Source organism: Xiphophorus hellerii, chromosome 20 (genome assembly GCF_003331165.1).
Source record: "Xiphophorus hellerii strain 12219 chromosome 20, Xiphophorus_hellerii-4.1, whole genome shotgun sequence".
NCBI lineage: Eukaryota > Metazoa > Chordata > Actinopteri > Cyprinodontiformes > Poeciliidae > Xiphophorus > Xiphophorus hellerii.
The window spans coordinates 22,506,232-22,531,115 of record NC_045691.1 but is presented as its reverse complement, the minus strand read 5'-3'; the positions used below and the strand labels follow the sequence as shown (position 1 = coordinate 22,531,115).

Below are 24,884 nucleotides of genomic sequence, written 5' to 3'. Positions count from 1 at the left end.
TTAAATGGGTCCTTTTTGGATGCCTCAGCGGTTTGGGCTGACTGATCGCAGCTTTAACATTGCACTCGGCAACTTCTTGGTCTCGCAGTTAGATAAGAATCCTATTTATAGAAATCCATTTCACGCAAGACAAATTGGAGTTATAAAATTGTGTGCAAGTGCTATAATGTTAATTATTTAATCCGTTTGAGCACAGATAGTCTGCTATTCCTACCTCCACAAATTGATGCATAATCAAATTATTTGTAGGCAGTAGGTTGATCACTACTGCAGTCTTTTGATTTATTTAAAGCAATTAGGTGATTCTGTAAATTTAAATGCGTCTGCAGTTTTCCGCAAGCGTTGGAGGAGACGGTGGGAAAATGCTGTTAGTTGATACAAAATAAGCTACATTTTGGTCATTGTTATTCGAAAGCATATATTACACTCTGCTGCTCCCTTTTATTTTGGTTCTGAGTTCTTTTTTTTTTTTTATGGCGGTTGGCTAGCAACGTAGGTTCTGAGTTTTGTTTGGGCCTGTTGATTTAAGGCAGATATGATCAAACGTTATTTGACTGGTGACCTTCTGATGGATCGTTACATGAGGTCATACTGTCCTCCGTAAATGTCGGAAAAAACCCGACAAAAACTCAAAGGGACAAAAATTTACATAAAAATCTATTTAAAAATATTAAGATTAGCCAAAACAATTCACACAAGTAAGAGTCAAGGAAATTACAGTTTCAGAACACAGCGCCCTCTACAGCTCATACCTCCTTTCAGGCAGTTCCAACAGCCACTGAACGCAGCACTTGACTGGTTGTTCAGCATGGAAAGAAAAGGTAACGCTGCTAACTAAACCAAAATGCTTTTTACTTGTTGAACCTGTTACTCACAACGCATTAGCATTAGACGCTTATCGCCGATTAAATTCTGCTTAAATAGATTTAGCAAATGTTAAACAAACTACGTAACTACCGGTTAGAGTACAAGTGTACCATGCGTTCTGCTGTGTGTTTTCTGTGGTAACGTTATGTTAGCTTTAGCTTCACATGATTGTGCACAGTTTTGTCCCAATACATTTTGTTATCGCTGTCTGTGAGAAAATATATACGTCGTACTGTGACAAATGCTTAAAAATAATGAAAGGACTGTTTGTGGTGGTTAGTATTTTCACAGCGAAACGTTCGAAGTTGCTGTTAGCTAGATTAACAATACCCACAATACACCGCTAAGCCAAGTAACCTGCTAACTGCATAGTTTCTCATTTTGCCGTCATTGTGAATTTTGTTACACCTCAGAAAAGTAGCTAATCTTTTTACTGAGATCTAGGGTAACAGCTCGGAAAAAACGCGGACTCGTGTTATCTCTGTCACACAAACATAACAGCGTGTTTTTGTCTCAGACCTGTTTTCTTTATGCTTTTTTTTTTTTTTTTTTTTTTTTAGTTCTCGCGATCCAAGCGAGGAAGAAGAGGACGAAGCCGAGGAAACCTGGCAAAAAGTAACCAGAAAACTTCCTTTTTTATTTATTTACACATAATGGGTTTCTTTACTCTGTTCAAGAGGCAGAGCAGGAAGTTTAGAGAGCACTTTGTGATCACAGCAGACAGGGAAACTCAGGTGCGCCTAAATAATTTGAATATTTTCCAAAAGTGACTCCCCTCCCCGTCCCCCAAAGAATCAGTTTATAAAGAGAATCGGATGTAGATTCATTGCACATAGTGTGATATACTTCCAACAGTGTATTTCTGTCCGCTTTAATAAGTATGACACTAATGAAAACTGCCAGTTTAGTTTCTCACTGAATGTTAAATTCTTTTCAGTCCTGCTGAAAAATAAAATGAGCATCACCATAAGGGGAAGCAGAGGGAAGACTGCAACACTCTGAGTACCTGTAAAATGACTTTGCTGACTTTAAACTTGACTAAAACGCAGTGGACTAACACCAATAGATGACATGGCTTCCCTTATTATTACTGAAATATCACATCAGACCTCAAGCAACTCTGATGCGGTGCCAGTCTGGTCTTCTTCCAGACTCTTGAGACCTTGATTTCCACATGAAATGAAACATTTATTTTTATCTGAACAGAACATTTGGACAACTACACAGCAGTCCAGTTTTTTTTTTCTCATTAGTTAAGGCATCAGAGATGTCTTTAGTTCAGGAGTGGTGAAATACGAGGAACAGAACAATAGTAGTTCAGGGTACATTTGTGTGTGTGTATGTGTGTGTGTGTGAGTGATGGCTTTTAAAACAGACTCTCCCACAAACTCTTGAATGAACTTAGCTACCTCTCAAAGCTGTTGTCAGTCTTGTCCACTTTTTGTTTTACCATACTTTTTCCTTCCACTCAACTTTCGATTTATATGTTTGCATTCAGCCAAACAACTGATTGCACCTCATTGTTGAGGGCTTTGAGAGTGTTTACTGGACCAATTCAGTAGCCTCTACGTGATTGTAGTTTATAGCATAAAAAGTCTGTATAAAAATATTTTTATTGGGTTTTTGTAATATCCAATCTTCCAAGATGAGGAATTTTAACTGTAGTAATAAAAACTTTCTTTAATGTATATAATATAGGTGTGTAACTTTTCAATTACATTTGATTTATTGAAATACGCTTGTATTCGTTGTGCTCCAGGTTAGCTGTTTTTCTTGATTATGTTTGGTAACAGATGACAGTAGATCTAAAGGGGATATATACACTGCTCAAAAAAATAAAGGGAACACTTAAACAACACAATATAACTCCAAGTAAATCAAACTTCTGTGAAATCAAACTGTCCACTTAGGAAGCAACACTGATTGACAATCAATTTCACCTGCTGTTGTGCAAATGGAATAGACAACAGGTGGAAATTATTGGCAATTAGCAAGACACACTCAATAAAGGAGTGGTTCTGCAGTTGGGACCACAGACCACTTCTCAGTACCTATGCTGTCTGGCTGATGTTTTGGTCAGTTTTGAATGTTGGTGGTGCTTTCACACTCGTGGTAGCATGAGACGGACTCCACAACCCACACAAGTGGCTCAGGTAGTGCAGCTCATCCAGGATGGCACATCAATGCGAGCTGTGGCAAGAAGGTTTGCTGTGTCTGTCAGCGTAGTGTCCAGAGGCTGGAGGCGCTACCAGGAGACAGGCCAGTACACCAGGAGACGTGGAGGAGGCCGTAGGAGGGCAACAACCCAGCAGCAGGACCGCTACCTCCGCCTTTGTGCAAGAAGGAACAGGAGGAGCACTGCCAGAGCCCTGCAAAATGACCTCCAGCAGGCCACAAATGTGCATGTGTCTGCACAAACGGTTAGAAACCCACTCCATGAGGATGGTATGAGGGCCCGACGTCCACAGATGGGGGTTGTGCTCACAGCCCAACACCGTGCAGGACGCTTGGCATTTGCCAGAGAACACCAGGATTGGCAAATTCGCCACTGGCGCCTTGTGCTCTTCACAGATGAAAGCAGGTTCACACTGAGCACATGTGACAGACGTGACAGAGTCTGGAGACGCCGTGGAGAGCGGTCTGCTGCCTGCAACATCCTTCAGCATGACCGGTTTGGCAGTGGGTCAGTAATGGTGGTGGGTGGCATTTCTTTGGAGGGCCGCACAGCCATCCATGTGCTCACCAGAGGTAGCCTGACTGCCATTAGGTACCGAGATGAGATCCTCAGACCCCTTGTGAGACCATATGCTGGTGCGGTTGGCCCTGGGTTCCTCCTAATGCAGGACAATGCTAGACCTCATGTGGCTGGAGTGTGTCAGCAGTTCCTGCAAGATGAAGGCATTGAAGCTATGGACTGGCCAGCCCGTTCCCCAGACCTGAATCCGATTGAGCACATCTGGGACATCATGTCTCGCTCTATCCACCAACGTCACGTTGCACCACAGACTGTCCAGGAGTTGGCGGATGCTTTAGTCCAGGTCTGGGAGGAGATCCCTCAGGAGACCATCCGCCACCTCATCAGGAGCATGCCCAGGCGTTGTAGGGAGGTCATACAGGCACGTGGAGGCCACACACAATACTGAGCCTCATTTTGACTTGTTTTAAGGACATTACATTAAAGTTGGATCAGCATGTAGTGTTATTTCACTTTAATTTTGTGTGTGGCTCCAAATCCAGGCCTCCATTGGTTAATAAATTTGATTTCCATTGATGATTTTTGTGTGATTTTGTTGTCAGCACATTCAACTTTGTACAGAACAAAGTATTCAATGAGAATATTTCTTTCATTCAGATCTAGGATGTGTTATTTGAGTGTTCCTTTTATTTTTTTGAGCAGTGTATATATATATAGAGCACATAGTATACAGTTAAAACAAAGCTTTCAGTTTACCACTTATTGTTTCATTTTAAAATGCCGCTCCATGTTGTTAGAAACTGTCCAACAACATGCAGCTTTAGAGCTTGTGGAGCGAAAACATCCCAAAGCATCCTGCTCTGCTTCTGGACTCATAATTTTCTCAAATAATATTGCAACAGTATTGCCATTCCTCTCACCACACTACTAACATGTGAAACAGCGATTGGATTGCATTTTTAATTGAAAATAATTTTTTTCTGTTATGAATAGCTGGCAGCAGACTAGTATTATTCAGCCTCCCTGTAAGACTTCTCCTGCCCCCTGCTCCTTCCCTCCCACTAGCTCTTTTTGTGCCTGCTGTGGCGAAAGGGACTCAGCAGCAGCCACAGTGCATTCAAAGAGCAGCGGGTGAATAGTGCAGTCCTCATCACAACTGAGACTAGACATAATTCCAAACACCTAGTTATTGGCCTTTCCGGTCAGTGTTTAAGACAAAAAAAAAAACGAAAGCGTTGTGTCTTCTCTGTCATGTGGCTCCTGGACTGGATCTTCTCCATCAATACAGCTGTGGTGAAACTTGCCAGTGGGCTGACATGGAAGTGAGTAGCTTTTATGCATGCATTTGGAGGAGAAACCAGTTGAAGAAGTTAAAAATTTCAACTTGTTTTTGTCATTTTTGTTGGAGCTGTGATGGTTTACGCTGAGCCTGACATGGCTTAATGCTAGGATGATGTATTTTTTCATTCAGGAGCTTTGACAGACGGCTGCAGCCTCACTGATCACCTCATTACCTGCTAATGTATTCTGCTTGGTGTGGGAGAACAGGACCGATTGCGTCTCTTGTGGATTTGTGCCTCCAGCTTTTCAAAGAGCATATTTTATTTAATTTTTTTTTCACATCCCTGGGATAAAAAGCCCCCACCTGTTTCTTTAACTTTCCTGCTTCAAATTTTTATCAATGCAGTTATAGCTCAGGCGGAGATGTAGGAGTGCGCCGAGTTTCTACCAGTGCTATTGCTCCGTGTTATGTTTAGCTTTCATCTCTGCTGCTTCTCTCCCAGCACTAGCTGTGTTTTTTTTTATTACATAACCCATCAACTCTTTTCTCATCTGCAGCCCTCTACAGCACCAGACCGGTACACTGCAGGTTTCGCAGCAACTCTTTCTCCCTTTTCTTTCCTCTTTGTGGTAGAAATATTAATATGTTTGCCCTGATTTGTATTATTATTATTTTAAGGAGTTGATGGATGACTTCAGGCCGTAAACCTTGGTTTGTGTTTAACAAAGAGCTGTTGTTTTTATGAACTAAGAAAACCCTCAGTGGAGTTAGGCGTCTCTGTTTTGATTGCTCTGGTTCCAGTATGATGCTAGTTGAGGTCAACGTGGAAATCAATTTGATCCCAATTTTTTAAAGTTTGCATGATGTTGTTTTTAGCCTCCCTTTATTCCTTCAGTGAGGCTTGGAGTGCTGAAGGGCAATGCTTTATTGCCACCTTCATTTACACTTTGTGTGCATCGTACCTTCATTCTGCTTGTCAGGCACTTTGTATTGATTTTACTTGAAGGGAGGGGAGCCGGGACAGCAGTGTTTCTGGTTCAGCTCCATCGTCAGGAGCAATGTCTTCTTCTGCACCTTGTTTTGTTTTGGGGTTTTTTGTCCTACTTCTCTGATCCGAGTGTGGCCGAATGGCTTTGAAAGCAGGAGACGGCGACAGGCTCTCATGTCGCATGTTTTCAAGAGTAGTGGATATGTTAAGAGGTTGTGAGTTAGTTTTGCCATTTTATCCCTGACTGGGGTTGATGAATCTTAGTAGAAAAAGTGCAAGTTCAACTTGAACAAGAACTACTTCTAAGTTTCACACAGGGTAAAACTCTGTCAGTTTGTTTTCATAGTTCACCAACTATTCTGAACTAAATTCACAGAGCAGCCTGAATAAGTTCTGTATTTAAAAAAAATAAGTCTATATAAATGTTTATCCCATAATGACGTTGAGATCCAGTTAGCACATCATTTAGCTCGTGACCTGGCCTTTGCCAGTTTTTTGCATTTTTTATTCTCATTTTTTCTGTGCTCACACAAACCGTATTTTGTTTCTCTCTAAACATTCAAGATTTGGTTTACTAAATCAGCTGACAAAAAAATTAGTTCCCTCTAAGACTCTAATTTAAAGACATCATATGTGCTGTTACTTTGACTAATCCTACATTTATGATTGTCGTGACAAAGTCAGAAGTGATGGAAAGCATTAAGCTGCAGCTTGTGCTTGTCTCTGCTGTATCTGCAATTCCTCTTTTATTTACTCCCTGCCTGCAGCAGGCTCAGTGCACCAATCACACAAACTGAGATGCAAACAAAGAAACTCATAGTCTGTTCGTTTTAGTGGCTAGGGCTTGAACCTTTAGTTTAGATTAAGTTTTCAGAAAAAGAGAGGCATTATGGTCAAGGTTAAACAAGGGGAGAGAAAGTATCTGCTATCTACAAAGAGCCTGTGTGTGTGTGTGTGTGTGGGCGTGCGTTTCTGTGTGTAACAGCCTGAAACACACACACACAGCGGTCACCAAGTTCTTGGCTTCAAGGGGAAATGTTGTTTCTCTTTTCTGCATAAAAAGTGTTGTTCACCAAGAAAATACGTTTTACATCTTTACTTCTGTTCTTGATAGAGCAGCTTTTCGCAAGACCCAAATAAAATGTATTTAGATTAAAAAAACAAAGAGAATTGTTGGGTTCAGAGTGCCAAAATCTTGGGTTACTGATAAAATGTCAGTGTTTCCATTCTTGCTTGAGAAGAGCAAGTTTGGACAAAAACGAAATGAAATATTTTACTTCGTAGTCTTGCATAATTGTTTACAAAAATCCCACCATTAAAGGAATACATTTATTTAAAGGGTGAAAATCATGTATAAAGAAATTGTTTTTGACTCATTTACTAGTGGTACAATTGTTGATGCCACTAACTTTTCTTTTTTTTTAAATAAACATAGCAAAAGATTTTTTGCTGATCTATGATGCTGTGGGTCTCTCATGTAAACTTTTATCCCCACAAAATAAGTGTACAACATAAAAGTAGCATATCTTCAACTAATTGAGCAATTGGATGACGACCTGTCAAAAAAGTTATTTGAAATTGTGTACAGTTGCTGTCGATTGCGTTTCTCTTGAAAGTACATGCGAGTTGGATTTCTTCTGAGAAATATTTCAAGATATGTGAGGTGAAACACGTAAAGTAAGACCTGTCACGGTTACAAAAGCCCACTCTGGGTCCGGATTGGAGAGAAACGGTGTATTTCTTGGTCATTTAGCTAATAAAAGCCACGCATTGAAGTTGGTGGTGATGGACTGTCTGGGGGCAGAGGAGGATGGTGTTTGGTCGGATCAGGAGGGGCACTGACGTCGCACCTCACCTGCAATGCAGTGCTGGGGTCTTTCCCCCAATCATCTTCCAGCTGTCAGCGAGAGGGGGGTGGGGCCAAAAGCTGACGACAGCCAAGGAGAGATCTCGGTCAGACGGAGCGATGGAGAGGCAGTGACTGTGGGAGAGAGCAGAAAGTGAGCGAGAATCGCAGCATGTAGTGGAAGCCTGCAGTTCGGGACTCGGTCTGCAGCTCAGCCTCGCCACATCTCGCCTTCCCACTCTCCTCCTCTCTTCTCTCCCCCTCCTGCTGTCTCCTTGGCTTTTCAGTCATCAGCTCAGACTGCTTTTGCTGCCTCCTATCTACTTTTCCACTTCTGAACCTCCGTCACATTTTGCTCTTCGGGCGAATGGAGTGAGAGGCTTTTTCAGTACCTGGTCTTCCTCCTCGCTTCTTGTCCCATGGGCATACGTGCATCTTGCAGGTAGGATGCGTGTTGTTGTAGTGGTGGATTGAAGAGCTGTAGCACCCTTCAGGCTTTGGCTGTCAGAAAGAGGAAGGGTACAAGTATCTTCAGTGTTGCAGAAGTCCTTGAAGTACCCTGGTGTGTTGTGTGATTAGGAGGCATTGAACTGTCTCCTCTAAGTGGAAATAACAAGTGACAAAGTGTCTAATTTACATCATACACACCTCGGAAAATCACAATCGTGATGTTTTGGCATCAATTGTCTGTGATGTAAACATCCAAATTCGCCTGTCTTTGTAGTCTGCACTCCTTTTTCTTGGACACTGGTTTAGAGGGGGATTTTATGTTTTAATAATACCCTACGCCGATTAATTTACTAGAAAATTTCAGAAACGATAAATGAAACCTCTGTTGTAAGTCTGTAATAGAAGAAAGGTTAGGTTTTATTCAGAACTACCTGTCAAGTCAGAGTATCGCCATGATTTATCTTTTGCTTCCGTCCTGCAGAGGTGTTCTGTCCTCCAGTGCAAGGACACCACCCCTCCCACTCACTCACTCACTCACTCACTCACTCACTCACTCACTCACTCACTCACTCACTCACTCACTCACTCACTCACTCACTCACTCACTCACTCACTCACAGCGGCTGTAGTTGACATCATGTCCTCACTTACTCAGGAATTTACTGCAGCAGGAATTTTAAGAAGATATAAGGTGTTTGGTGCGAGGTCTAATAATAACGGGTGCTGTTGTGTAGATACTGAGGTGACGCAGGGGTTTGGGTGGTCGCCATAGCGATAATAGATTCTCAAGTATTAAAATGTGTTGACGATCTGGTCACGTAGAGGTAGCTGGATCATCTGACTTCAATCTGCGACTTAGATTTGAGTCTTGTTCAAAGTCCTCAGACTTTACTTGGACTCTAATGACTGTAGACTCAACTTGCACTTGAGGTCAGGACTTGAGTCTCCTGAACAATCTTTACTTTATCTTAATCAGGAGTGAATGTAAGGCTGATCTTTAACATTTAATTATACTGTGTAGAAGTGTTTCCCTCATTATGAAAACACTTCAAGTTCGTCAAAAAGACATTTGTGGGTTATTTTTTTTTTCCATTTTCTTTCAAAAATAAAATCTACCAAGCCTTGCTCTTTATTTGGTAATATATCGCATATCTTGGAAGGCTTAGATTTTAAGTGCAGATTTTGTACCTCATTTCAAAATAACCTCCGATTAGACTCTGACGTCAAGAGAAGAAAATTCTGTCAACTTTGTATGTTGCACTAAAGTAAAGGAGTGAATAATTTAAGCCAAGTGAAATCTACGTCATTAATGTCACAATTAGATGAAGGCCTCTTAAAAATGTCATTTGGTCTATGTATTTATGTTTGAAGAATGTTTGTTTTTAAAAAATTAAAATTTTTTTGTACTGTAAAAAAAAAACTTTCTGTGTATCAGGTTACACATTTGTCAATAATTCTTTTTTTTTTTTACAGCGTTTGTTTGGGGTGGTGGTACTACTCAAATCAAAAATCAAATAAAATTTTATTTGTATAGCACATTTCAGCAGCAAGGCATTTAAAAGTGCTTTACATCATATCAAACACAGAAACACAAAGCAACATAGAATCAACAATCAAAACATGACATTAAGTCAAGTTCCATCAATAAATTTGTAATTGATTACGTTTCAAATACAACGCTAAACAGGTGGGTTTTTAGTGGAGATTTAAAGGAAGTCAGTGTTTCAGCTGTTTTACAGTTTTCTGGAAGTTTGTTCCAAATTTGTGGTGCATAGATGCTGAATGCTGCTTCTCCTTGTTTGGTTCTGGTTCTGGGGATGCAGAGCAGACCAGAACCGGAAGACCTGAGAGGTCTGGAAGGTTGATATAACAGCAGCATATCTTTAATGTATTGTGATGCTAAACCGTTTAGTGATTTATAAACTAACAGTATTTTAAAGTCTGTTCTTTGAGCTATAGGGAGCCAGTATAGGGACATTAAAACTGGTGTTATGTGCTCCATCTTCCTGGTTTTAGTGAGAATGTGAGCAGCAGCATTCTGGATCAGCTGCAGCTGTTTGATTGATTACTCATTAATCAATCAAAAAAAGACTAGTCATTCATTCTGGATTTCATTAGACCTTTTACTTGCAAACAAAGACCCAAATAATCAACTACCAAAGAAATTGGGTTGTGTTCTTGCCTCCTTATTTTTGAAATGGTGTAAAATTAATTCCTATTTTTATGGTGTACAACTCAAACATTTCACTCTGTAAACGGCCTTTACAAAATCTTGCTCTACTTTAAACTTTATCAGACCTCCCAGTACTGTTCTCAGCATGCTGTTTGTTGTCGTCCAATCAGGCCAGAGCCTCATGGTCGCGGCGGGGCGTCTCTGCAGGGTCAGGGAGAAAATCCCCTTCCGGAGCAGGATGAGGAGATTCTGGGCTCCGACGACGACGAACAGGAGGATCCCAACGATTACTGCAGGGGTAGGGTCTCTTTTGATCTTCAGAAACCACTTCTGCATCTGCATGATGAAATTAAATAGGTTCTAGCTTCTCAGAGGAAAATTATTTTGGTCTAGATTGAAATAATTTTTAAAAAATGTTTGTGATTGATAAAGCTGCTGGACTGATAAAAGCATTTTTTAGTCTTTACTGATGGATTTCTGCTGACTCTTGACTTTTAAACCAGGGAATAGTCTGTTGTACTTTCTGGTCTAATAAATTTTCCTTTGACTCAGACAACAAACTGTCTCCTTGCACGCCCCCTCTCTTCAACTTTTTGTCCATTTTTTTTTCTTAGTGGGATAAAGATAATAAGCTGGAGAAAGTAAAGTGTTTTTGCCCACACCAAGTAACACATCATGGCTCCTACACTGTCTGGGATTTGATTTCCATCTCGTCTTGGTTCTTTCTTGGTTCCTCAAACAAACATCTAAAGTTTATGAGCCTTCATCTTTTCTTTTGTTCTTCTTCCTGCCAAAAGTAGCTCTTCTTTCCATCCTTTCTTTGTTCTCTCACTAATTTCCTTTTTTCCTTCTGTTGTTCCATCCACATCTCTTGCCCCATTTCATTCATTTGGTAATTGTGGCCTGCCTCTCTCCCTTCCTTGTGTCCCACATCCTTTCTGTATGTCTATCTCTTCATCCTTCCTTTAATATTGTTTCTGATTTTCTTCCAGCTTCCATAATTAGATCCTTCCCAATTCAAAGGTTTTATTCATAAAATTCCACTAAACTGGATTTTTAAAATGGATTCTAGTTGTTTTAATCCACATACAAGTTAAACACATTACTCCTGATTTTACTGCACATGGAAACCACAACATAATTTCACCCGGTCTTCCATTTTGCGTATGTGTTTGTTCAGGTGGATATCATCATGTGAAGATTGGCGACCTGTTCAATGGAAGATACCATGTGATCCGTAAGCTGGGGTGGGGTCACTTCTCCACCGTGTGGCTGGCCTGGGACATCCAGTAAGTCTGCTCATCAGTTTAAGGAAAGAGAAATAAAAATGAGCAGGACTCATTTTTACATGCTGGTTAGCAGGTTTAGGATTTATTTGTTAGCAGTTGTCTTAAGTTCACACACAAAGAAAAATTTGGGTATTTGACAAAACTGTAGGGCATGTCACAGAAACTAGAAGCTGCAGTGGCTGCCTGTTCTGCCAGCTAGAGTCAGTGCATTGTTTCTTAGAAGCAGGAGCTTCAGATCTAGAAATGACGCCGCACCCAAGCTGAGCATGTTTTGGTTGCAAGTGGAAGAACCAGTAAGGGTGACTAAGTGCTGTTAAGACGGATATGATTTTTTAAAAATGTTTGTAATAGATAAAGCTGCTGGACTGCTTTCATCTTTCCAGCAGCTTTCATCAGGAAGTCTGTTTTTTGTGTCTAAGGAAACATTTTCATAAGTAAAAGTAGTCCAGTACTCTGTGTTTGTAGGTTAATGACATACTGTACAAACCATCAGAAGTGCTAATAAATAATATATACCGGCAACTTTCTGTTTTGTATGGGGAGCAGCCATGTTGTACGTTGAACTCTGGGTGGCTCAGAGGCGTCCACCTTTCTACATCAGAGTTCTGACAGTTTTTGGGGGGTTTTTTTGCAGACTGAAAATCTGACTCAACTGCAATATTGTCCTATTAGTTTCCACTTCATTTTAGCTATAGGTGTCACTTTATTCTATTCTATTATGACACTTAATTTTTTTTGTGTGATGTATTGTATTTTCATTTTGTTTTTTTCTCAGGGAGAAGCGATTTGTGGCCATGAAGGTTGTAAAAAGTGCTGAACATTACACAGAGACTGCGCTGGACGAAATCAAGCTGCTGAAATCTGTAAGGAACAAAGATACAGTATATACTTTATTCAAGTGTTTACAGAAAAAATGAATCTGTCGTTTTTCCTCGCCATCTGTTTAAGTTTAATTAGGCTTAATTTCACTTATTTTTTTGGACCATAAATTTACCTATACTATTATTTATTTGAACTATTTAATGTGATTGAAGAAAAGTGAGATGCACATCTTTATATACAATACATGTAAACATTTGGGGAAAATGTATACGTTCAACCTAATATTATCACTTATGCTCCACTTTGTGACGTTCCCACATGCCTCATTGATGATTTCCAGGTGAGAAACACGGATCCCAGAGATCCCAACAGAGAGAAAGTGGTGCAGCTGCTAGATGACTTCAAGATTTCTGGGATGAATGGAACTCGTATCCTCTACTGAATTATGAATCTGTCACTGATTGTTACAGATAATTAAAGGCTGCAGATTTTTAATAATTTTATGCAGAGGTTTCCTTGACTTGGATTTCTTCAGATGTGTGTATGGTGTTTGAGGTCCTGGGCTACCACCTTCTGAAGTGGATTATAAAATCAAATTATCAAGGCCTGCCCCAGCCTTGTGTGAAAAGCATCATACGACAGGTAGAGAATTGCAACGCTCAAAATGTGGTTGAGCAAATCTAAAAGTAATCCTTGTTACAAAACATTCACATATATCACATTATTCCCCTGAACTACATTTGAACACATTTTATCCAGAAAACGCTTCATTATCATCCGACTCTTCTGCAGGTTTTGCAGGGCCTAGACTACCTCCACGCCAAGTGTAAAATCATTCATACAGACATCAAGCCTGAAAACATTCTGCTGACTGTCAACGAGCCCTACATTAAGAAGATGGCTGCCGAGGCGACACAATGGCAGAAGTCTGGTGCTCCACCTCCATCTGGATCTGCAGGTAACCATTTCTTATGTTTCACACTTTAACAAAAATGTGGACCCATTGACTTATAATGAATGAGAAGGGGCTTTAATTCAGAACTTTAGTTATTAATACGTTTCGATCAATAAATCAAATTTTATATGTATAGCACCTTTCAGCAACAAGGCATTTCAAAGTGCTTTAAATCATAAAAAGGCAAAATTACAAAGTCTCACAGTCATTGACATTACATTTTGCACATCAGATTATTGATTAGTGTTTCATGATTAGGTTTCAAAAGCAACTCTAAGCAGCTGGGTTTTTAGTCTAGATTTAAAGGCACTCCGTGTTTCAGCTGTATTTTATGGAAGTTTGTTCCAGATTTGTGGTGCATAGAAGCTGAATCCTGCTTCTCCTCATTTGGTTCTGGTTCTGGGGATGCAGAGTAGACCAGAACCAGAAGACCTGAGAGATCTGGAAGGTTGATACAACAGCAGCAGATCTTTAATGTATTGTGGTGTAAAGCCACAATACATTCAGTGATTTATAAACAGTATTTTAAAGTCTATTCTCTGAGCTACAGGATATCAGTGTAAGGGCTTTAAAACTGGTGAGATGTGCTCTAACTTCCTGGTTTTAGTGAGAATGCGAGCAGCTGGGTTCTGGATCAGCTGCAGCTGACTGAGTTTTTTTTTTTTTTTTAGGCAGACCTGTGAAGACAATGTTGCAGTAATTAATGCGACAAATAATTGTTTTTTTTTTAGATCCTTCGAATATGGATTGCTACATGTATATGCAGTGCCTTATCTAAAGTTTTCAACCCCCCTTAAATATTTTTTTTACAATCCAACCACAAGCTTCAATTTATTTTAATGGGATTTTATGTCCCTATGTCCAGACAGTGGAACTGGGCACCACTGTGATAGACCAGCACAGTGGTCTATCTAGGCCTGTCACGATAGCAAATTTTGCTCAACGATTAATTGTCTCAAAAATTATTGCAATAAACGATCATATTGTTTGAAGACCTTTTTACACTGATTTAATGGAAATGACATAATAATGCATGCGATTTCCTGCCAAAGATAGATACACTTTATTTTCAAAAGAACACTCAACACTTGAGCTAATAAACAAAATAAACAAAACAACCAAAAATAAAATGGATTCTCAGTCTCCATTAACAAAAAACCCACTTGAAAAAAAAAACCTAAACAACATAAAGCCAAAGTGGAAATAAATACTGCATTCAACCAAAAGATTATGAAGTCTGTGTATTATGTTGCCCTTCAGTAATAATTAGATTTAAATAGAGAAGATGGGCACATCGACTACCTGATGCAGTAGTTCACACTACATGATTTTTTGCTTTTATTTTTCCCCTTATGACAATCTTAGAAAGTTGGCCTTTCTAAGATTGTGTGGTGTGTTACGGTAGATCGTTGCCACTCTGATCTAAATCAGGGGTTTTCCCCGACTGTTGAATGTGACAGGCAGCCAATCAGAAAGCGCAGAATCAGAAAGCGCAGATTCTCCTCGTGTTTTCTGAGGGGAAATTACAGAGGGGAATCCTAAACAGCTGACACGTGGCAACCCGAAGTCCAGCAGACATTGGAGATGATATGTGGAAACAACATTAATGTTTATTCAACATGCAAAGAATATAGAAATGACAAGAGGAGGAGTTGGAGCGAAATTGCTACTGCATTTGATAAACCCGGCAACTTTTCAGCTGTTCTTCGTTAACGTGACGTAAATAGGTTATAATGATTTTCATTCAGTCATGACTTTACGCTGACAGTAGCCACATGCATTGCAGGTAGATTGTAGTAAAGCATTGGTTAATGCCTGGTTTTAAAATTAGTTCACTGGACTTGTAGCCATTATTTTGTGCCCATTGTTGGACACCACACGGCAGGAACGAACCCGATTGAACAGTTATACCTAGGATTTCTGTCGGGTAATGTGTGGTCTGTCAGGTTTTGAAAATGGGGCGACAATCGGCCAACAACTCCTAAGATCGTGTAGTGTGCGCTGGGCATTACACTAAGGAAATGAGGAAGGGGGGGTCAGTGGAGAGCACCGGAGTTGAGCCTTTTTTCATTCGGCGTCATCAACAGAAAGAGAAAAAGGCCGGAAGAGACGATAAAGCCGATAATTAAAATGACGTCAATAGTTTTAATTTATCGTACGATTAATTGATTTACCGTTTATTGCGACAGGCCTAGGTCTATCACAGTTTTATTTATTAAACTGACATGCGTTAAGCAAACATGTGGAAACTTTTCTGGTATAAAATTCTCTTGTAGGGCCCAAGCAATTTTTGGGCCCTACTTAATCAATAACATCCAATATAATAAAATATTTGTCCAGCATCAATATTTTCGTCAATTCAACTTCTGTTTCAGTTTTTGTGGTCTCTGATGTCTTAGTTATTTTTCTACACATATTGTTGGTTTTCTAAGAAAGTGACATACTGTAGTTTGTAGTGGTACTGTATTTGATGATGCTGCATGTTTTGAGTAAAAAGCTGCTTCTAATAAAAGCGGCGAGCTGAGCTCCGTCTCGCTATGAGTCACCACTGGATTGGTTGCGGCTGTCATCGACTCACTCAGAGATGTTTATGAGACTCTTGAGCCTCCACAGAGGCAGTGTGTTAGCAAAACCCAGCCACCAGAACAAAATACTCACTATAGAACGGCTATGAATGTGCTGCGCATCACTCAATATTATCACCCTTTGATGTTTCCCTTCTCTTGCAGTGAGTACAGCGCCGGCACCCAAAACGGTAAGTTCTCTCCCTTTTATCGCGTTCATATGCTGTGATGTGACAATTTCTCAGAACACGGGGAGTAAAATGTGACTGGAGGACTGCGTGTTCTCCATTTGTAGATGGCCAAAATGTCAAAGAATAAGAAAAAGAAGATGAAGAAAAAGCAAAAGAAACAAGCAGAGCTACTGGAGAAGAGGATTCAGGAGATGGAAGGCGGTGCTATGCCTGATGCTGCAGAGGAAGATGATGACGATGATGAGACGGAGACTAATGAAGATACGTCCTCAGCTACTGTTCCTGTCTCTTCGACACTGCAAGACGTTGCTAACCACACAAGCACAGGTAAATAATGGATTTGAATCTGGTGTTATCTTTGAATCTCAGTCATATGCTCTTCCGGCAGCTCCACAAGTCTGATTAGGATCTGCTCTGCTTAATTTATCAGAAATGTTTTATTGGCTAAAACGGGCTTCTAGAGAGTCTGGAAATGTCCACAATATGATATGATATGTTTTGACTGACTGAATTCCCAGATTTAATCAAGAATGGGAAAAAAGTCATAAATAGTTGAATATTTGCACTTCCCGAGTATTTCCCATCCCATCTTCATCATTTCTTCCTGTGGGATAAGTGTGGAAAATATTTGTAATTTCAGACTCTAAACATCTTTCCGTCCACTGTTGGAATGAGAATGAAGAGAGTTTGTTTGGTAAAGAGCAGAAATTAAATCTTCACCTGCCTGAAGGATGAGCTCCTGTTAATTCCCCAGGCAAAGATAAACTCTTTAAACACTGGTAAAATACAGGACAAAACCAACGTTGTCTTATCTTTCAATGGTGACAGCTGAAATGTGCACAGTGTCACTATGACCTCATCTAAATCTTCATTTTGACTTAACAGATGCTCCTAAATTTGAATGTGGAGAAAAAATGTTTGAAGTCGACAAAAACTCCAGCTGTGTGCCCTGACCCTATTCACGTTTTGTGAAGTCAGAAGTTTTTTTAGGCTTTTCCTGGAAATTTTTGTGACAGCTGAGCTCAAAGCAGTGCTAAGAAAATGATGTAGCATATTTAAAAATGTTTTCCACATGCATATCTTTTCTCTGTACCTGCAAGTTTTTTGAAGTAGGTCTGTTTACCTCCTGCGTAGGAAACCTGTGCTGTTTTTTTAATATAAGTTATCTTGAGTCAGAGTGTCTGTGAACATCAATCCCAAAATTTCTTTGTTTGGACTTTGACTGGACCATTTTAGCCACGCCATTGTAATTCCGCCTGTATGTGTAAGGCCAGATGAACTTTAACACCACTGTCAAGTCTTTTGGAGCCCAGTAATTAGTTTTTTCAACCTTCATATTTCATCGTAAGGGTTCTGGATGAAGAACTGTGTTATTAAAAGTCTTATTAAATAAAATAAACCCTTTTTTTGCGGCAGACTCCACTTCCGACGAGCAGCCTCCTCTGACGCCTCAGCTAGGTCATCAGAAAGCGGGCGCAACAGCGGAGGAGAACCAAATGGAGATCAACTGCAACGGCCATTCCTCCTCACCGGACAACAAGGACAGTTCAGAAAAACAAGGGACCAAGGAGTCTGCGGAGGAGCAGGAGGAGGAGGAGGACCAACAGAACGCGAACCAACCAGAAACCAATGCAGAGACTCCAGATTCTATATGTAACGAAGAGGAGCAAGAAACCTGTGACGCCTCACCCGCAGTGGCCGATCCCACCTCGGAGCCTCTCCCTGCTTCCCTCAGCTCCGACGTCGCCGTGGAGCCAAACGACAGAGAAAGACAGGAGAAAAAGATGGAAGATATGGAGACTCAAGGGGAGAACAAAAAGGAGAGTGAGGAAGAGGACAACCAGAGTGGTGAGTTGCAGAACAGATATTGGTTTTCCCTTTTACTACATTTTTAAGATTTGACTAAATTCATCTTGCTCGTGCTGTTTCTCTACAGAGACAGCTGAATTTTATTAGAAAAATATTTACTGTTTATATTGAAGGTCTCCAGTACACTCCCTTATCTGTTGAAAACTACAAGACTGGGATAAATTCCATGAATATGAAGAAAATGTAAAATGAATATGCTGTATTATTATTTTCTTTAAAGACAAAACAAAACAAAAAATCACATAATTAATGCAGATGTAAACCAGATTGGAGTTTAATATGCAAATCAATGCACATTAAGCTATGTTTCACTGTGGTTAGAAACAGCTTGCTGACGCTCTAATCTGTGTGGGTTGAGTCCAGTCAGACTACTGCATTATGAATGTGTTATTTTCTAGTCTTCACACATTAAATCAAATCCTCCACTGTAACTAACTTTCTAATGAATGCACACTGCAACACTTTGTAGCAAAAGCTTCCTCCAAGTTCCACTCTGTAAAATTCTTGGACATGTTTTTATATAATCTCTGGTGATAGAGAAGACTCCGTGCCAGTCTCTCATCTGTTTTTGTCTGATTTCTGACTCCGCTCTGTGCCAGGCTCAGCAGGCAGTTTGTTGGTAGACCCCCTGGATCCTCTTAACGCCGACAAGCTGCAGGTCAAGATCGCTGACCTTGGCAATGCCTGCTGGGTGGTGAGTAAAAATATGCATCCATCAGCAGCAGGCAGCTTCTTATAGGTGTTAGTGGGCGGGGCCTCTACGGGTCAGTCTTGATCGTGTAATTTGTCAGAAATCAAGCCATTCTTTAAAAGTACCTCAAGATGCTTTCTGTCGATTATAAGCGTTTTGAGTCTTTTTTTTATCTTATAGCTCATCTGTTCATTTTGGGATCTGTGAATTTTACTGAGATGTCGGCATTGTTTTTGCAGCACAAACATTTTACAGATGACATCCAGACACGGCAATACCGTTCACTGGAGGTTCTGATCGGAGCTGGCTACAGCACTCCAGCCGACATCTGGAGCACCGCCTGCATGGTAAAACACAAACACAGGACCACTGCATGGACAGTGCAATGAAAGCTGGATACTTTCTGTTAAGGTTACAGCAACCTGTCAATAGAGAAAGGCTTCTGTAACTTTAAAGGGAAAAGCCTTTAAAGTAAATTCTCCAGCATTTTATTGTTTATATTATATATTTGAACACAGAGAAACAGGAAGTAATGCATTAATTTGTGATTTCTGAACACATTGGCTTAAAATAGTCGAGTATTACAATAAATGCTTTGGTTCCATTGATTCCTTTGGAAATATTAGAATATTAGAGGTGTAAATAATGATTTTTGTAAAGACAAATTTTTTTTAATGGGATTTTATTCATCCATTCATAATTGTAGCTATCTATATATATATATATATATATATATATATATATATATATATATACACACACAGTACAGACCAAACGTTTGGACACACCTTTCTATGAGGGGCCGTTTAGGACAAAATTTACGTTTTGTCTCTCACACACTACCAAAAAGTCTCGCATACTCCAAAAAAGTAGCCACGCACACTCCAAAAAATTACGTTTTGTCTCTCACACACTACCAAAAAGTCTCGCATACTCCAAAAAAGTAGCCACGCACACTCCAAAAAATTACGTTTTGTCTCTCACACACTACCAAAAACTCTCGCATACTCAAAAAAATTACATTTTGTCTCTCACACACTACCAAAAACTCACGCATACTCAAAAAAATTACATTTTGTCTCTCACACACTACCAAAAACTCACGCATACTCAAAAAAATAGCCACGCACACTCAAAAATTACTCACGCACATTCAAAAAATACTCAAATTGCGTATACACACACTACTAAAATGTCACACACACACACACAAACGTTAACTTTCTCGCTCACATACACTGTACTAACAGCTCGCACATTCACAAACGTTAACTTTCTCGCACACATACACTACTACCAGCTCGCTCACATACACTGTACTAACAGCTCGCACATTCACAAACGTTAACTTTCTCGCTCACATACACTACTACCAGCTCGCGCACATACACACAAACGTTAACTTTCTCGCACACATACACTGCTAACAGCTCGCACACACACAGACGTTTATCTCTCACATACACAAGACTAAAGTTGAACACACACACAGTACTAAGACTCGTTTTATGTATGTGCGCGAGCTGGTAGTAGTGTATGTGAGCGAGAAAGTTAACGTTTGTGAATGTGCGAGCTGTTAGTACAGTGTATGTGAGCGAACTGGTAGTAGTGTATGTGTGCGAGAAAGTTAACGTTTGTGAATGTGCGAGCTGTTAGTACAGTGTATGTGAGCGAGAAAGTTAACGTTTGTGTGTGTGTGTGTGACATTTTAGTAGTGTGTGTATACGCAATTTGAGTATTTTTTGAATGTGCGTGAGTAATTTTTGAGTGTGCGTGGCTATTTTTTTGAGTATGCGTGAGTTTTTGGTAGTGTGTGAGAGACAAAATGTAATTTTTTTGAGTATGCGAGAGTTTTTGGTAGTGTGTGAGAGACAAAACGTAATTTTTTGGAGTGTGCGTGGCTACTTTTTTGGAGTATGCGAGACTTTTTGGTAGTGTGTGAGAGACAAAACGTAATTTTTTGGAGTGTGCGTGGCTACTTTTTTGGAGTATGCGAGACTTTTTGGTAGTGTGTGAGAGACAAAACGTAAATTTTGTCCTAAACGGCCCCTCATACCTTTCTAATTCAATGGGTTTTCTTTATTTTCATGACTATATATAAGGCAAGAAATCCCACTTATTAACCTGACAGGGCACACCTATGAAGTGAAAACCATTTCAGGTGACTACCTCTTGAAGCCCATCAAGAAAATGCAGAGTGTGTGCAAAGTAGTAATCACAGCAAAGGGTTGCTACTTTGAAGAAACTAAAATATAAGGGGTATTTTCAGTTGTTTTACACTTTTTTGTTTAGTGCATATTTCCACATGTGTTATTCATAGTTTTGATGCCTTCAGTGTGAATCTACAATGTCAATAGTCATGAAAATAAAGGAAACTCGTTGAATTAAAAGGTGTGTCCAAACTTTTGGTCTGTACTGTATGTATGTGTGTAACTGTTTCATTGTTGAATGTAATAATTAGGCATCGTCTTTTAGCAGGAAACTTTCTGGTATATAAAGTTTTCAGAGACAGAAACACAAAAACCAAAATAGAATAAAGTCTTGACTGGTATACCTGTAATTAAACCCTCCTTAATTCTGGATGTGTGTTTTGTTTTTGTCAGGCCTTCGAGCTTGCTACTGGAGATTATCTGTTTGAACCGCACTCTGGAGAGGACTACTCCAGAGATGAAGGTTGGTTCAGAAAACAGGAGTTCCTTTACAAATGGCTGCCAGGCTTAAGTGTTGGAACTGGATTCAATTTGGGATCTGAAGTATATAAAACCTAAAACTGTTAAGAGTTGTGACTAGACAGAAACATTAAAGCGAAGATATATTTATTCTATGAGATTGAGTTCTTTCTTTTCTACATAAAGTACTTTGCAGACATTATTTATACCCCTTTAGCTTTTACACCGTGTTCCAAATTATTATGCAAATTGAATTTAAGTGTCATAAAGATTACATTTTTTGTTAAGCGCTCTTTGAATCACTATAATTAATTTCAGAGAGCTGGGTTAATTAGTTTGTCTGGTGAGCTCAATTAAAGGAAATCTACTTAAGAAGGATGTTCCACATTATTAAGCAGGCCACAGGTTTCAAACAATATGGGAAAGAGAAAGGATCTCTGCTGACGAAAATCATCAGTGTAGTGTCGTATGACAAGATATAAAAACATTAGATATTTAACGAAAACTGAAGCGTTATCATCGTACTGTGAAGAGATTTGTGGCTGATTCAGAACAAAGATGGGTTTGTACAGATAAAGTCATAATGAGGAAGGTTCCTATTAGACAAATTCATCGGATTAAGAGAGCAGCTGTTAAAATGTCCTTACAAAGCAGCAAACAGTTATTTGAAGCTGCTGGTGCCTCTGGAACCTCAAGGTGGAGGATCCTCCAGAGGCTTGAGGTGCATGAACCTGCTATTCGACCGCCCCTAATAAGAGCTCACAAGCAGAACCGGTCACAGTGGGCCCAGCCGCAGAAGATCTAAGGGTGGAATGCAGTTCATATCAAAACAGCTCTGGGAAGGTTTTCTGACATCCTGCAGAGAAATTCAAGCAGAAACTTTCCACAAACTCACAAGTTCAATGGATCAATAATTGTGCAGGTGATATCAAAGAAGGTCCTATGTTAACATGGAACTCGGTCTGTTAAGATGTTTTTGATTGAAATAGCTTTTGATTTTAGTACATGTGACCACTTAATGCTGCACATTCAAAGAATGACCGTTTGCAGTTCTTTATAATCCATAAAATGTTTAGAAAATCTGCTGTGCATAATAATTTGGAACGGTGCATTTTGAGTTTATTTTTGAAAAAAATACTGTTCTCATGGGGAGCTTTGTTCAGTAAAATTTGATTTATACTGTAATAGTTCATGACTTTAAAATTATACTGACCATCATTTGCATTGATTTTAAGAAAATCTGAGAAAATCTCACTTGCTTAATAATTTGGAACACGGTGTGTTTGCAGCAACAAACTTCAGTGTGTTTTATCAGAGATTTATGTGATTGACATATGTGTGTGTGTGCTTTTATAGGGAAAACAAGATGTTGGTTTTTAGTATTTATAGCAAAAATCTGAAATGTAAAGACACACATTTGCAAGCAGCCCCCTTTTACTCCAACACCACCTGTAACACCCATAGATCTCTAAGGCTGTCGCAGATCAGCAATTTTCATTTACACGGCAGAAGTTATTTTAAATAGTGACTTGTGTTGGGTGAATGAAGGTTATGTTAAATTATATTCATGGATCAAAGTTGACCTTTTTCAGTCGGGACTGGTTAAAATTTCCTATATATTTTTTTTTTTCCACTAAATAACAATCAGGCCCAGATTAATCCGATTGGGTTTCTCTTCTTGATGTTGTGGTTCTGTTGCTATAGCATATTTTTCTGTTTGAAAACATGTTTTGTTTTTTTACTTTCAATTGTTCTATTTTGTGTTGATCGATTAAAAAAATTCCCTTAAAATACATTTAAGTTTGTGGGGGAAAAAAAAGTTGAAGGGTTGCAATTCCTTTTTATGGAGCTTCATATTTGATGATTCTTGTCACCTGTACTCACCGTGCGTTTCCACATCTCTGCTCCCTGCAGATCACATAGCGCTCATCATTGAGCTGCTTGGCAAGGTTCCTCGGAAGCTGATCGTGGCGGGCAAATACTGCAAGGAGTTTTTCACCAAGAAAGGTAAACACACCCGCCAGCTGTCTGCTGGAGAGCTGCTTCCCCTTTCGCTTTGAAACATCCTCAGGTATTTGGAGAGGAGATGCTATTTCAGGCTAAGCATGTGACGCCTCGAAGGGAGCAGCCATCTGCTCCGCTCAGGACAGAACCTGCAAAAACTAAATGAAGCTCAGCTCTGTGAAGGTCCACCGAGATTGAATCTTATGAAACGTGTTTCTCCCAGGTGACCTGCGACACATCACCAAGCTGAAGCCGTGGGGCCTGTTCGAAGTCCTGGTGGAGAAGTACGAGTGGTCCAAGGAGGAGGCTCACTCTTTCAGCAGCTTCCTGCTGCCCATGCTGGACCTGGTGCCTGAACGGAGGGCCACGGCGGCCCAGTGCCTCTCTCACCCATGGCTCTCCTCCTAAAGCCTGCACACCGCCGCCATTTTTATATATCGTGACAGAACCCAGCCAGCAAATACATTCATATCTGCGAGCAGGACCCTCATGGTTGCCAGTACATCCAAACGACGGAGAGGAAAGCAGTCGAGGCTTTGTCACTAATTGGAAAACGTTCAACAACGCCCTACACTTGTACTTAGAAAGAATTGGCATTTATTTTTTTATTATTTTCTGAGTGCAGGTGTATCGCTGGTGCACATTTTTTTCTCTTCAAGAACTAAAATTTGCACTTTTCTGACACAAACAGAAGTGAAAGAAGCTTTGTGAAACAGTAATCCACTGGGTGTCGTATAGTTGAGCCAAATCTTTGCCAGTCATCATGTGCCAGCTTTTACACTTTTTGGCCTAAGACTTTGTTCAGTTTGCTCCTGCACAGTGCTTATCAGATTAAAAAGTTACCATTGATTTTTAAGAACAGTCTTAAGATTTATCATCACCAACAACAAAAGGAAGATAAAAGTGTTTTTTTTTTTTTTTTTACATTTTTACACAAACATCTCCACAGAATATGACATTTAACACAGTGTGCATCAATAACAGTTGTCCAAAAGTACACTGACAACCAGGCTTTTTTTTTCTTGAGGTATTGTCAAGGTTCTGCATTACTTTGCATTTTTTCAGCATTTCAGGGTAAAACAGATTTTTTTTCTTCTGGATGGACAGCTCTGCAGACGGTTTATAAACACTGGTATACTTGGAATCCAGCCACACATGGATAAGCAACCAGCGCTCAGTACATCGTACCAAAGAGTTTGGCTTGACGCAGATTCTGAAAAAGACACTGAGTAGCAAAGGAGGCTTTATCTGAAGGGCTTAAAAACTTTTTCATTCTGTGTGATCAGGCAATAAATTTAGCTTCTACTGTGCAAGACTCCCCCCTCCCCCCCCATGAATGTGCTGGTTTAACAAAAGATTGTACTAATTGCAGATATTATTTTATTGCTTTGACTTTCTTCACAGTTGTCATATGTTTAATGATGCAAGTTTCTTATGTCCATGTCTTCCGTCTTTATTTCTTCCTGTAGAATATAAGAATAAACACTTTTCCAAATTAGTTTGACTTGTGAGCTGAAGGTTTTTAGTAA

The 24,884-nt window shown here is 39.8% G+C and overlaps 1 protein-coding gene and 1 long non-coding RNA gene across 5 annotated transcripts; one reads left to right on the top strand and one right to left on the bottom strand.

Annotated features, from left to right (window-relative positions):
• Positions 1-736: 736 nt before the first annotated feature.
• Positions 737-24,853, top strand: srpk1b (SRSF protein kinase 1b). Of its 3 annotated transcripts, XM_032549552.1 has the most exons (16): positions 737-821; positions 1,428-1,482; positions 10,472-10,599; positions 11,482-11,590; positions 12,366-12,453; positions 12,753-12,840; positions 12,948-13,054; positions 13,205-13,370; positions 16,097-16,122; positions 16,227-16,449; positions 17,539-17,970; positions 18,591-18,685; positions 18,922-19,029; positions 21,286-21,355; positions 23,266-23,358; positions 23,579-24,853. In XM_032549552.1, exons 1-16 carry the CDS (start codon positions 809-811, stop codon positions 23,761-23,763), a joined length of 1,986 nt encoding a protein of 661 aa, XP_032405443.1. In that variant the 5' UTR covers positions 737-808; the 3' UTR covers positions 23,764-24,853. The 3 variants fall into 3 exon arrangements, with proteins under 3 accessions (XP_032405443.1, XP_032405444.1, XP_032405445.1); XM_032549553.1 differs by lacking the exons at positions 737-821; positions 1,428-1,482 and adding an exon at positions 4,777-4,884; XM_032549554.1 differs by lacking the exons at positions 737-821; positions 1,428-1,482 and adding an exon at positions 7,982-8,120.
• On the bottom strand, positions 7,473-9,722 carry LOC116710522 (uncharacterized). Of its 2 annotated transcripts, XR_004337098.1 has the most exons (3): positions 8,560-9,722; positions 8,071-8,179; positions 7,473-7,813 (listed from the first exon to the last, which is right to left on the bottom strand). It is a non-coding gene; the product is annotated as an uncharacterized LOC116710522 (long non-coding RNA). The 2 variants fall into 2 exon arrangements; XR_004337097.1 differs by having other exon boundaries at positions 8,071-9,722.
• Positions 24,854-24,884: the final 31 nt, after the last annotated feature.